The following is a 14,212-nucleotide window of genomic DNA, read 5'->3' as shown; positions in this document are numbered from 1 at the left end:
AACCTGTCCTCAAGATCTACCAACGGTGCATGTTTTCCAGGCAACCTGTGGATCTATAGTAGGAATGAATGCAGCAGGTTTGAAAATGTGACAGTTAGTAATGACCACAGCTGCGCAACAGCTAGGTAACCTGGAAAACGTGGACCGTTGGTAGATCTCGAGGACCGGTTTGGCCATCCCTGCTCTAGGAGTTTGGAAGCAAAAGGGAGAGATGGGTCAGTAGCTGAAGAGGGTGTTGAATCAAGGGTATTTTTTTTAAGAATAGGGAAGACTAGTGCATGCTTGAAGGCAGAGAATACTGTGTCTGATGAGGGGGAGAGATTGAGGATTGAGGAGGTGGGCAAGATGGGAACAGGCAAAAAGGGATGGGGAGAGATGTAAGGGAATGGAGGTGGCTGGTTGCTGATGGTCTGGTGGTATGTGATTTCCTGACTTATGGGGGGAGATTTACTAAGATGGGAGATCTGTTTCATATGGGATGTTGCTATGGGCAGCCAATCAGATACTACCTATTATCTTCTAGAAAGTGCTAAATAAATAATAAGCACATTCTGATTGGTTGCCCATAGCAACATCCTTTGTGAAAAAGAACTCAAATCTTAGTAAATGTTCCCCATGGAGTCAAGTTTGGATGTGAAGTAAATGGCAAAGTCAAGAGCAGAAAAATTAGGAGGGGAGAGCAGAGGAGTGAGATAACAATTGCAAAGAGGTGTCTAGGGTTGGAAACTTGGAGGTTCTTGAAGTATGAAGAGAAAAAGGGCAGCACCGAAGGATGGGAGCATAAGTTTAAAATGGAGAAAGCATGCCTGAGTGTGATTTCCTCCACAGTCGCTCAGCAGTACGTGAGCATTTTTGCAGATATCTGGTGCATTTGCTGTGCTAGGGTTGAGGTGTTAAACTGCGAGGCTGAAGCGAATAATGGTTGGTGGAACAATAGAGTTAAGAGCAGAAGTAAGGGATACATGATATAGGGAAGTGGCTTGTTCAGGGTATAAGAGACCGAGAATAGGTGAAAGAAGCTAGTTGAACTGGGAGGATAAGTAGGTGATGTCAATAGCCTCAATGTTATGCATAGGTGGTGGTAGTTTAAGGAGGTGGAAATGGAGAAGAAAAGATAAATAAGTTAAAAGTGGGTAAGTGGTGGTCAGGGAGGGGAAATGGGGAGTCGGTGAAATCAGAAATATTAAAATGGTAGTAGAAGATCAGATCAAGTGAATGGAAGAGACAGTTTAGGGATTTTGTGGGGATATGAATAGGGATGTTGAAATCACCCCAAGATAATGAAGGTAATGTCAGAAGAGAGGAAGTGACAAATCCAGGAAGCAAAGTGGTACAGGAATTTGGAGAGTATATGTATAGCTATATGGTCAGATGTCACTATAGCACTTCCTACTTCGCCATGGTAATGAGGAAAACCAGGAAGATACACCAACAATTTGTATTAAAATATTGTCCACCAGCGCAGGGGAGTGAAAACTCACACTCCTGCTAACCGACTAAGTGCAGATGTGCTGTGTGTGAAAACCAGCCAGATCAGAAAGAACAAACAAATATTCAGAATTATTTCATCTTCCGAATTCAAACCAAAAATTAAATTTTTCCTTTTGAGTTTGGATATTTTTTAAGGTCTAAACTACTGAAAGTTTGTGTCTAAACAATAATGAGCTAAACATACATAAATAAAATTATTTTGATGCCAATATTTATTATAAAACACAAGCACACACAGCAAAGGAAGCAATCACATGGGCATAGCCATGTTTTGTGAGACTGTAGCCAATCAATTCACAAGGAACCAGAGTCATAAGACCAATATGCAAAAAAAAATGGTTTCTGAATGCATTCTTGGCTACAAGAACAGGAATACTGGTTTACCCATCAAAATGACTGCAGCAGATATTGGGGCAGATGTATTAAGCTTTAACAACAGATAAATGCAAGTGTGATAAGGAGAGATAAACGTCCAGCCAATCACATCCTAACTGCCATGTTACAGGCTGAGTTTGAAAAAAGTCAGTTAGCAGGTGATTGGCTGGTGGTTTATCTCTCCTTATCACCCTTGCAGTTATCTCTTGTTAAGGGGGGTATTCAATGTTAGGGGAACGGCTGTCGAGCAAGCTCGACAGCCGTGCCCCTGTCCCGTTCTCGGTCAGCTCGCCCGGAGCTCGGTAGTCGGGATTCAATGTCCCGGCCGCCGAGCGGCGAGAAGGGGGCGTGGCCGCGAGTTGATGAGGGAAATAGACAAGCTCCGGCCGGGAGCTCGCCTATTTCCGGCTTTTCTCGGCAGAACGAGCCCGACAGCTTGTGATGTCGGGCTCGTTCTGCGGTGAAACCCTGTTCAATGCTGTCGGGGAAGACAGCATTGAATAGGGCCCCGCAGTCATCACCCCCGTCGGGAGATGGCTGCGGGCGCACAACAACGATTGAATACCCCCCTAAGGCTTAATACATCTGCCCTATTTTCAGGTAACAAATCCACTGAAATGTACTCTAGCAGGATGTAGAAATAGGGAAACACATTTAGATTATGATGCTTACCTTGCAAGTGAATGAACAAATGGCTGCATTTCAAGAGGGTCGTAAGCCCGTGCAAATGCCCAGCACACATAACATGCGGCATCACGGACATTGGAGCCCACACTGCAAGCTCCTCTCTTCTCATCGTACACAAGAGCCTTCAATATAACAGGTACAACTGTAAAAAACAAAGAAGGGAGCTTGTAATACACTGGACACAAATTAAAAGAATTAAACAAGATTTTACAATGGTTTTTTTTTTTACATAACCATATCAGCACTTTACTTAAAATGAATACATCAGTGAGAATTCATCTCTGGACCTCTGTGATTTGCACTAAGTACAGTACTTGCCCTGGGTAGATTTTGATGTGATTTTCACCATTTTATAGGGCATTTGTCAGGGAAGGTTTAAGCGTATAAAACATTAAACTATGACAAGCTAGCAACAATCTAGACAGTGGAAATGCTTTAGACATGGTCTTCCTTGATTTTGCCAAGGTTTTTGACATTGTATCACATAAGAGGCTAATAAATAAATTGGAGGAACCGGGCCTTGGGGTAAAAATTTGTAGATGGGTAGGAAATTGGCTGCGGGATAGAGAATAGAGAGTGGTTGTAAATGGTGCAAATATGATACCTGTACTAAGTGGAGTGCCACAGAGTTCAGTGCTAGGGCCTCTTATTTAACATATTAAAGATATTGGGGTTGGTATACTCCGTAATGTCTTTGCTGATGACACAAAATTGAGGAAGGTAATTAGAACAGACATGGATGTATCTACACTTCAAAGCGATCTAAATAAACTTGATGAGTGGGCAAAAAAGTGGAAAATGAATGGTTATGCCTCTCAGGAGGCATAATCAGTGTGCTAGTTATAACCTAAACGGAGTGGCATTGGGCAAAACAGAATTGGAAAAGGAACTAGAAGTTTAAATAGACAAACTGGGGTGTAGTGCTCAGTGTCACGTAGCTACTAAAAAGGCTAATAGGATACTAGCCTGTATAAAAAGAAATTTGATGTCTAGGGAGGCAAATGTAATTATGCCGTTTTATAAAGCATTGGTCAGACCGCATCTAGAATATGGAGTACAATTCTGGTCCCCTCACTACAAAAAAGACATCATGAACCTGGAAAAAGTCCAAAGAAGAGCAACAAAGCTAATAAATGGGTTGGAGAAATTGAATTCTGAAGACAGATTGGACAATTTGGGATGAGACATGCTGAGATACATAGAGGAAGGACTCTAGGACACGTTGGCATGAGTTTAGACTATAGAAAAAACGTTTTGTATCCATAAAAGTAAAAACTTTTTTATGGTCATGGCAGTAAAATTGTGGAACTCTCTTCCTGAAGAAGTGGTGTCGGCAGAGACCATACATTTTTTAAAATAAGGTTGGACAATCATCTATTGGGGTACAAATAACAATTACAATCTGTATATAATTAGATCAGATTTCAGTTATATAAGGGATGAAGCAAATAGAGCATGCACTTTAATAACGAAGGTTGCACTTGATGGACATACAGTAAGTCTTTATTCAGCCTTAACTACTGTGTAATTATGTAACTACTATGTAACTATGACAAAAGGGAGCTGCACAGTGACAATTTTAATAAGAGTTACAATTTCCAAAAGAGATGCATGGTAATGCTCTATATTGCACATAATTGCCAAGTGTGGTACAGAAGTAGCTGTGCTCTCATATAAGGCTTCAAGGAATCACCACTGCTTATCCTATACAAATGTCTCTGAACCATCTCCCCCTAACGCTCCTCTTTTTCCTTGTTCCATGAGTCAACAGTAATCTAAGCAAGTGTCTGCCCCCTGCCTTCCCCAAGTGTGCCTATCATCTCCCCTCCCCATATGTATTTCTTCCCGATGCTTCAATAGGCATGCCTCTGTCCCTCCACCCCATGAGTGCCTCCGCATCCTACCTCCCCATGTGCACTTATCTCACTTCCCATATGTACCTCTGCTTCACCGAGCATGCCTCTGACCTTCTGCTGATGAATGCCTCTGCCTCATAACACACTATGTGCACCTATCATCTCCCCTTTCCATATGTACCTCTGCCTCCTGCCTGACCAAGCATGCCTTTTACCTCCTCCCCATGACCTGCCTCCTACCTCCCCATGTGCCCCTTAATAAATAAATAATAATTACATATGGTAAGGGGCACATGGGGAGGAGGTAAAAGGCATGCTTGGTCAGGCAGGAGGCAGAGGTACATATGGAAAGGGGAGATGATAGGTGCACATAGTGTGTTATGAGGCAGAGGCATTCATGGGGAGAAGGTCAGAGGCATGCTCGGTGAGGCAGAAGTACAGGGGCAGTACAGATAATGTAATGGTTACCATTACTACCTCACAGTGCTGAGGTCATGGGTTCGATTCTCACCATGGCTCTAACTGTGTATTGTATATTCTCCCCCTACTTGCTTGGGTTTCCTCCGGGTATTCCGGTTTCCTCCCACAATCCTAAAATATACTGGTAGGCTAATTGGCTCCAAACAAATTAACCCTAGAATGTCTGTGTGCGTGTATATGTAGTAGGGAATATAGATTGTAAGCTTCACTGGGGCAGGGACTGATATGAGTGTTCAACTATACTCTATAAAGCGCTGCGGAATATGTACGCTCTATATAAGAAACTGTTAATAAATAAATAATAATTACATATGGTAACAGTTTCTTATATAGCGCGTACATATTCCACAGCGCTTTACAGAGTATAGTTGAACACTCACATCAGTCCCTGCCCCAGTGAAGCTTACAATCTATATTCCCTACCACATATACACGCACACAGACATTCTAGGGTTAATTTGTTGGGAGCCAATTAGCCTACCAGTATATTTTAGGATTGTGGGAGGAAACCGGAATACCCGGAGGAAACCCACGCAAGTAGGGGGAGAATATACAATATATTCAAACTTGTTCCCATGCGAAGCTGGGATGGGTTGTTAATTATAAAATAAATAAAAAACAAGATATTTTTTCATTATTGTTCTATTGTAATAAGGTATAACACAGGTCAGCACTAAGCAGCCAGAATCCCGAGAAGTACCTGCTTTATTCGATCGTTAATAGTAAGCAGGTAAAGATATAATGCGTCGGTTAATGTTCCAGCTTTTCTATTGTACTACTGGAAACAAGTCCTAGGCAAAATTGAAAGTAGAACACATAAAGTCAAATTATCAGTTGAATTTTGTGAGCAAGTTTTCACAACCTCTGCTGGAATGTGTTCCATGTAGAGAAAGCATACTAATAACATAATGTAGCCACTATGTTGCCCTCTTCTAATGATCTGTGTATGATCATTTATTTTCTCTTGTAAGTAATTAATGACAGCCTACACTGTCTCTGTTTTGCAGCCATAAAGCAGAAAGGAATCCTACTAGTAAATATAAATGTTACTTGAACCCACATATTTGCGGCACACAGCAGCTCCTTATTGTACAGTATGTCCATGGATACAGCACATACAATTGTACTGAACAATGCCGTGGTGCAATTTGCTCTCTGTCTATTCAACCTGAGCTTCTAGATTAACTTCTGAATTCCTCTGCAGCCGTCCAAAGCGCTCGCCTGCTAAGCACAATGAAAACACTTGTCAGCTCTGTAGGCTGCACCTCAAGGCTTCCTCTTGGCAAATATACACATATAATAATAGAGCCTACGCAGGTTCCTCTCCTAGCAGCAAGCCATGTAAATGTTCGCTGATGGCCTACAGTAATGTGTAGCCTGTGGGCACAACTGAAGACTCGCAACTGAAACTCTCTTTCCCAGGGTATGTTCTGAGGCAGGCTTAATTCCTGGCTTCAGAACAATGACCTTATACAGACAAAGTGAACAGGTTGTTTTACTGTTTTTTGTGTGGAAACATAGGTCCACCTTGCCAGGAGCAGCAATGGCTCCTTCTCATTACATGTGAGAAAAAGAGAGGTAGTGCACATTCCAAAAAGTGTCCGTTTACCACCCCACAAGGAAGAAATTTTAGGAGTAATATCAATAGCTATTTGTTACTGAAAGAGCAGTGGACTTGGAGTTTCCCGCAAATCTAGTTGCAGTTATTAATTTATCTATTTTATTTATTAACAGTTTCTTTTACAGTGCACACATATTCAAATTCAATTCAGATTTTTTTTTTGTCACATACAAAAATCATACATACAGATAGCGCAGGGCTTGTCTTTGCTGGGGATGGCGGAGGACTCGCCACCCGCCATCCCCCGCCCCGCGCCATCTGTATGTCGGAAGGGGACGCGCGTGCACGAGGTGCACGCGCGTCCCGTTCCGACGGAGCTTTTGCCCGGGTCCCCGCCGGCTTCCCCGGGTCCCCGCCGGTCCACACCGCCCCCCCGCAGCCCTGCCCGTCTCCCTGAAGCTGGAGACGGGCAGGACTGCACCCGCCGCGCCGCCTCGCCGCCCGGCTATTGAGACGCTCGTGCGTGGGAGACGCACGAGCGTCTCATTCAGCCAGAGCGCCAGATTGCTGGCGGATCGCCAGGGACACGGTCCTGGCGCTCCGCCAGCAATAATAAGCCCTGCTCCATCTGTAGTACAATATGTAGTGAAATGCTTTTTTATACAACTGTCCTACATTATATCGGCTGAGGAAGAGTGTAATGTAGGACAGTTGTATTCCGCAGCGCTTTACAGAGCATATTTGAACAGTCACATCAGTCCCTACCCCAGTGGAGTTTACAATCTATATTCCCTACCGCATGTACACGCACACATTCATTCTTGGGTTAATTATGTTGGAAGCCAATTAACCTATCAGTATATTTTTGGAGTGTGGTAGGAAACCAGAATAACCAGAGTGAACCCACACAAGCACAGGGAGAATATACAAACTCTGCACAGTTTGGGTCATGGTGGGATTTGAACCCATGACCTCAGCGCTGTGAGGCAGTAACGCCAACTATTACACCATCCGTGCTGCTCAACCCATTCTTCAATATCTGGAGCACAAGTCAAGTTGACAAGGCACCGGCCCACTGCCATGCAGGCTAAACTACTTCTACATGCATTTACTCATAGTCACAGTGGAAAACAGCTAGAACAGGGCTTATCTGATGGGGAATTTCTTTCTGCCATACACTCAACGTGCGTCTATGAAGAATATGGAACTCCTTGTATAGTCTCAAGGTTCAGCTGGCTATTGACCTGTTCACCGACACTGCACTTTGTGACGGTAACCAGACAAATTTAGTTTGTGGATTTGCGCATAACACTTTTATTCGATATACTTAGAACTGATTTCCTTCTGGGTTTCTCAGCCATGCACTGCATTTATTACAATGACCAAGCAAGGTAAATATTTGGGAAACGGGGGGTTTTGACCATTAAATACATTGTTTAGAGTTTGATATTTTGAGCTAAAATAAATGTATTTCTTGAAGTAATAGTGTTAAAACCTATACGCAATGCATCTCTTTCCCAATAAATCACTTTCTCTAAGCTAAAAATGTGGTAAAAACCCCATTATCTGGGTTTTTACCGCATTTTGGGATGCTGTAAGAAAAATCTGGGGTACTTGTTTCCTAGCACGGCCACAATCTTAAGTAATCGTGTCCCTTAATTAAGGGACACGATTACCCCCGATGGACCCGATTTCTTTTGAAATCAGGTCCATTTTGCCGGCTAGGAGACAATATCGGGGGCATCGCGTCGGTCGGGACCATTAACATTGGTCCCGACGCGACCGACGCGATGCCCCCGATATTTCCATAGGCTTCAATGTTAAAAAATATTTTAACATTGAAATCTTGTCGGGAAGCTAAAATATCGGGGGCATCGCGTCGGTCGGGACCATTAACATTGGTCCCGACGCGATGCGACGCGATGCACCCGATTTTTGCATAGGCTTCAATGTTAAAAAAAATTTTAACATTGAAATGCTGTAAAAATGTGAAAAAATGTGAAATGGGCCAATATGACCCATTTCACATTATAGATGTCCCCGTCGTCACCCCACGATAGACGCCAACCCGAAGCGTGGCGAGCGCAGCGAGCCCGCGAGGGGCGGCGGTACGCGTCCTCCGACCTTTTCATGCCCTACTATCCACGTCGGCGTGGAGTGAGAATAGAATAGTGTGGCGAGCGCAGCGAGCCACCGAGCCCGAAGCGTGGCGAGCGCAGCGAGCCCCGCGAGGGGACGCGGATACCTTCACAGTTATACGCGTCCCCTTGCGGGCTTCACAGGTGTCCGTGGCGACGCGGACACCTGTGAAGCCCGCGAAGGGACGCGTTTACCTGTGAAGGTATCCGCGTCCGCTCGACACGCTTCGGGCTCGCTGCGCTCGCCACACTATTCTATTCTCACTCCACGCCGACGTGGATAGTAGGGCATGAAAAGGTCGGAGGACGCGTACCGCCGCCCCTCGCGGGCTCGCCACGCTTCGGGTTGGCGTCTATCGTGGCCTGGGGTTAACGCGCTTAAATTTGGGGGGGTTGGGAATTTTTTTCATTGAATCCAATGTAAAATTGGGTCCCAGGGACCCAATTTACATTGGATTCAATGAAAAAAATCGGGTCAAAAATCGGTCGGTCGCGTCGATCGCATCGCATGCGACCAAATCGCATGCGATGCGATCGACCCGATTTTTCCGACACGACCACCCCGATCTGAATCGGTGTGGCCGTGCTAGGAAACAAGTACCAAATCTGGCGATGCCCCATAGAAGCCAGTAGGCTTCTACCGCAACCCTCCGCCGCCCCGCACGCACCCCCGCCGCCCCGCATCGTCCCCCGCTCACCTGTGTCCGGGCAGGACCAGTGACCTCCTCCCTGCACTGATCCTCTTCCGGGTGCAGGGAGGAGGAGAGCCCGGCGCAGCAGCAGCAGCGCCGGGTAAGAGAGGGAGGGGAGAGCCGCCGGGTCCCCATGGGACCCGCTGACTCTATCGCAAAGAACAGCTCTTAACGCGAGAGCTGTCCTTTGCCATAATTATCGCATATGTTAGAACATATGCGATAACTATGTCTGCGATGGGCGGCGAAGGGGGGGCCGGAGCTGAGCCGCGATTCTTAGAGAATATCCCATTATGTTGTGAAATCTGCAGAAAACGTGGAAAATTGTACAGTGTGTGCCCAGTTTTAGAGATTACAGTTTTAGAAAAACACTTCATTTGCTGATGAACAATTATTATTAAAAACCTACATATAAAACACTATGCTCTAAAAACACTGACTAATGTTGCTTTACATTTGTTGTGAAAGGTATAATAGCCAAGCTACAGTATGCCCAGAATACATAGCCAGTGTACTTTTAATGATATACTCCTTACACAATGGAAGAGGCCATCTTGTGGACACGATTATACAAAAGAAAGCAATCCATCAATTTAGTTACTAGTAATATCACTGACATCGCTGAGGCAACGCTTTGTGGCGGGGCAAATGTTTTTTGAGGACGGCCATGTTTGGCTAGAGGCAGCAGGTTTGGGGATGTGTAGGCTATCTGACTTCAGTATAAACACTATTGTTATAGAAACAGAATGATCTGACCAGAAGAAGGGACATACTAGTCCGTAAGAAAAAGCAGATGGACCTGTTTATTTACTATCATGTTTCTGTCAGTAAGAGAATGTTAAACGTGTTTCCAGTAATGACACACAAGAATCATACCCTCCAACAAAACCTTTTTTTTTTTACTTACTTAAGTACTTACTTTTTTTTACAAGTACTTACTGGGTATTCTAAGACAACTTCAGTGTTAATGGCTACATAATAACAAAAGGTGGTGTGAAGACATGTTGCCCATGCTTCAATTTGATGCAGTTTCAAGCTGCACCAAAACTGCAAGATCCGTTTTAGGAAGAACAATGCAGCACAAACTGAGCATGGGAATATGAGGCAGGTTCTCAGAAGAGAGCTAGCCAACCAGACCAATGGCACATATATATGTCAGATTTCCATAAATCAATATACTGCATCTCCATATTATTTGGTTATGTGTGAGTAGGGGCTGATAGAAGAACTTCAAAGCACAGGTAACCTACCCGTAGGTCAAAATAGGTGTGTAGAAAAGGCCAGTGGCTTGGTTAATCTAAAACAAAAACCCACATAATTAAGCCATACATGTAAGAAAATTTAGAACCACATGTGGTAACCACATCATATATAAATGCTGTAACTATGCCAGCAACTTTGTGACACAGAACAAACAAAACTACAGCATTTCTCTTACATCAAGTATTCAGATTATTTTTTAGAAACTATTCAAATTCCGATCTTGTGCATATTACAAATACTTTTGAAAAGAGCTGTATGTACCTTTGGCCACAGTATGTATGGATCTGTACATAATAATTACGCAGATATTGGATCTTGGCTATGAATTAAAAGATTGTTAAAGGCTTTGTGTATAAACTGCTGGAGAGCTATGGGTTTAAGCGAAAATAAAAAAGTTCCACACTTAAAATGAGTATTAAACTGTACCCTGCAGCCTCAAAATTCATACCAGAGACTAGGTGACAATCCTTCGTGTGACTTACTATTGTATTCTTTACTGTGACTAGAAATGCTGTCTAACTTGCCCCAAGAATGTGGATTTAGTAGTTAAGAACATCTGAAGATCTCGTTCCACAAGAGATAGGTTACACCCAACTTACTTCCTTCTATTGGAACCAACCCCATTTCATAATTTCAAGCTAGTATTTATGTGGGGATATTAACCTGAATTTCAGTTGATGTCCCCTCAATACGGTATGCCTCCTCCAACCTTTTCATACCCCCACTATCCACGTTGGCATGGAGTTGATTTTAGATAGTGTGGTGAGCGCAGCGAGCCCCGCAAGGGGACGCGGAATACATGTTAAGTCATCCGCGTCTGCTCGCCACACTTTGGGCTCGGTGGCTCGCTGTGCTCGTCACACTATCTGGAATCAACTCCACGCCGACGTGGATAGTGGGGTTATGAAAAGATAGGAGGACGCATACCGCCACCGCTCGCCACGCTTCGGGTTGGTATTGATAGTGGGGGTGGCATTCACAATGGGGGTGCATTTAACATTGTAAGCACCCATCTGGGTACTTGTAGAATTAAAAATCGCATCGCATGCCTCTATATTGTATGCGATGCAATGTATAAGATGCTGTAAGATCAAAATCGTGGGCGCCGTGCTAGGAAACAAGTACCAGTTAATTCATTTTTTTTTTTCAAATATCGCAACCATAATGTGCATAATGGCTAAACATGATCCAAGTAATGGGCGCATTAGGAAAAGTCCTGTTTGAGTACTGAAACAGCTGACGTCACACATTTCAGCTCACCACCCCAGGAGTAGCGAGTTTACATTATTGTAGCGCGGCTATCAGCAGAAACAACTGAACAGTCAGCTGTGGCAGAAACAATTGCATACTGATCAGCGTGAGCATAACCACAAAGGTACAGTGGCACGTGCACAGTGCGATTGTGGGCACTTACTCAGTTTGCTGTTAATCAACTCCATTGCCAAAACATCAGCATTGTGTATAAACATGGGTACTTATGTATTATCTGGACTCCCATGTTAAATGCACCCCATTTTTTCATACTCCTACTATCCAACTACGCATGGAGTTAATTTTATATAGTGTGGCGAGCGCAGCGAGCCACCGCGCCGGAAGCGTGGCGAGCCCCGCGAGGGGACGCGGTCTCATAAGAAAAACGGGAGCCCAGATATTACATAAGTACCCAAACATGAATTAGGCCCTGAATAGGATGTGCGAGTACAGTATAAAGGCTTGGATTGTCCCTCTGAGTCCAAATTGCTTTGTGCACTATAAATCCTACCCCTTCTCCTCCCACTGATATCAGAGAACATGATCATAGCTGCCTTCCAGAGAGTTTGGAATGGAGAACATCTAAGTGAACAATAACTATTATATGCATGCAAAACAAATTTAAAGTGATTTGAATATTTGATAGTAACTAAAAGTATGCAGTTCCTAGAATTTTGATAGCTGCTAGGAGTAAGGAAGGAGAAGCTCACCGCTATTTCACTGCTACAATAACCTGGGTTACTGCCGGGTCCACCCAAGTTATAGCTTATTGCAGAAGGGGCATTGAATGATAACCCATGTCAAGAGACCTGGGAATTACTGTAGGCCTGGTTAACTTTTCAGTGTAAACAACTTGACCTGGGTTATCTGACCCATATTATGTTTGAAAGCCTCTGATTGGCTGTTTATACAGAGGACTGACATGGGTTGGAACCATGACCAGAATCCCCAGAGTTGCATATTGGGTTATTGGTGGAAAAGTGGTATTAGATTATCAATCCATATAAATAGTTAGATGCAGTCACAATGCTAATTAGTTTAGCAACCATCCTGGTAAACATCAGGCACATCCCTTTCAAATGCTACCCGAGCTCAGCAATCTATTTAGGCCCAGTACATGCTGCAATTTGCGACCAATTACCTAAACTTCTGGTAAAACTACAAAATGTACTGCCACCCTTAGTAATTATGTCCATTTAAAAGGAGATTTACCAAAGTTTCATGGACCTTAAAACCAAAGACATAAAAAAAGATTACAAAAAAACCCTAAGCTACCAATCCCTAACATTAAACACCTGCAGATAATAGGCACACTAGCATTCCAAAACAGGACTACTGATTACAGTATAACTGTGAAATCTATTTAAAGGTAATGTATGCTGAAATTAAGCAAACGCCTCGTACAAGTGGCCAATCAGTGGACAACTCCCACCTAATTAGTGGTTATTATTGTGGTTAAATTTAGACCTCAACAATTATTAGAATCTAGGGAGCGGGAAAGCTGCACTAGCCCAGTATATATATGTAATATTATAAATCTGCCAGTTGATTGTTATTTTCTAAAGGAGACCAACAGACTGTGAAGAACGATTTATCTATTGCTACAACAGAAAGTTTAACTGTGAACGATATGACAAAGCAGAACGTGTTTGGAAATGCAGGGTGGCCTCTGGCTATTAAACTAAAACAAAGAAGTTTCTAGTGTTGTCAGTCAATTGACTAGCAACAAGTGCATCCCTAATGACCATACTCTCTATCGGGGGCTGGCTGGCTACTTTTAGTCTGGGGGGCAAACATTAGCAAGTGGCCCTGGATATTCTTCTAGCGCACATATTCTTCTGTTCAGGGCCAGTGTTAGGGTGTTTGGCGCAACCCTGTAAACTATAAATTTTTGCCCACCCATACTTCACAAAGAGAGAGTGCTTGCCAACGTGTACACTGAAAAAAAGGGTGTATAATGCCCATAGTAGTAGTGTCTCATACACATAATGAGCCCAGTAGCAACAGTTCCATAACTAGACACCACGGGAGCTGCACAGCGTGTGCACCAAACATTTCGGACGTGGCTTCATAGAGAAACGGGCATGACCAGATAATATTACCATTTATATTACACAACACAGTAGTGTCCGTTATTCACATTACACCACATAGTAGTGACACTGATATGGATTGCGCCAACTAGAGCTCCTTAGGCACAGTGCCACAGCTAGAGCACCTTAGGCAGATAATACTATATTATTGTATTTTTTACTTAAAATAAATACTGGCCTTGCACAATAATTAATATTAGAAGACCTACAAACTTGGGCTTTTATACATCTTTCAATTTTGTATATATTACAAGTGGTGTGGTAATACTACATAAACTGCATTGCTTGTGTCTTTTGAATCACTGATCCCACCATAACTGCAGTG

At 43.5% G+C, this 14,212-nt stretch overlaps 1 protein-coding gene across 1 annotated transcript in view; it reads right to left on the bottom strand.

The window, feature by feature from the left end:
* The window catches only part of TBCD (tubulin folding cofactor D), a 282,149-nt gene that overhangs the window by 158,165 nt on the left and 109,772 nt on the right, over window positions 1-14,212 (bottom strand). Inside the window, exon 15 of the mRNA XM_083148360.1 lies at window positions 2,539-2,695. Within this exon, the coding sequence (XP_083004486.1) occupies window positions 2,539-2,695 (157 nt within the window). The remainder of the gene's footprint in view (window positions 1-2,538; window positions 2,696-14,212) is intronic.

Source organism: Crinia signifera, chromosome 6, assembly GCF_055691185.1.
Source record: "Crinia signifera chromosome 6, ASM5569118v1, whole genome shotgun sequence".
Lineage (NCBI taxonomy): Eukaryota > Metazoa > Chordata > Amphibia > Anura > Myobatrachidae > Crinia > Crinia signifera.
Note: the sequence above shows the minus strand (reverse complement) of the source record. Positions and strands in the feature narration are given on the sequence as shown.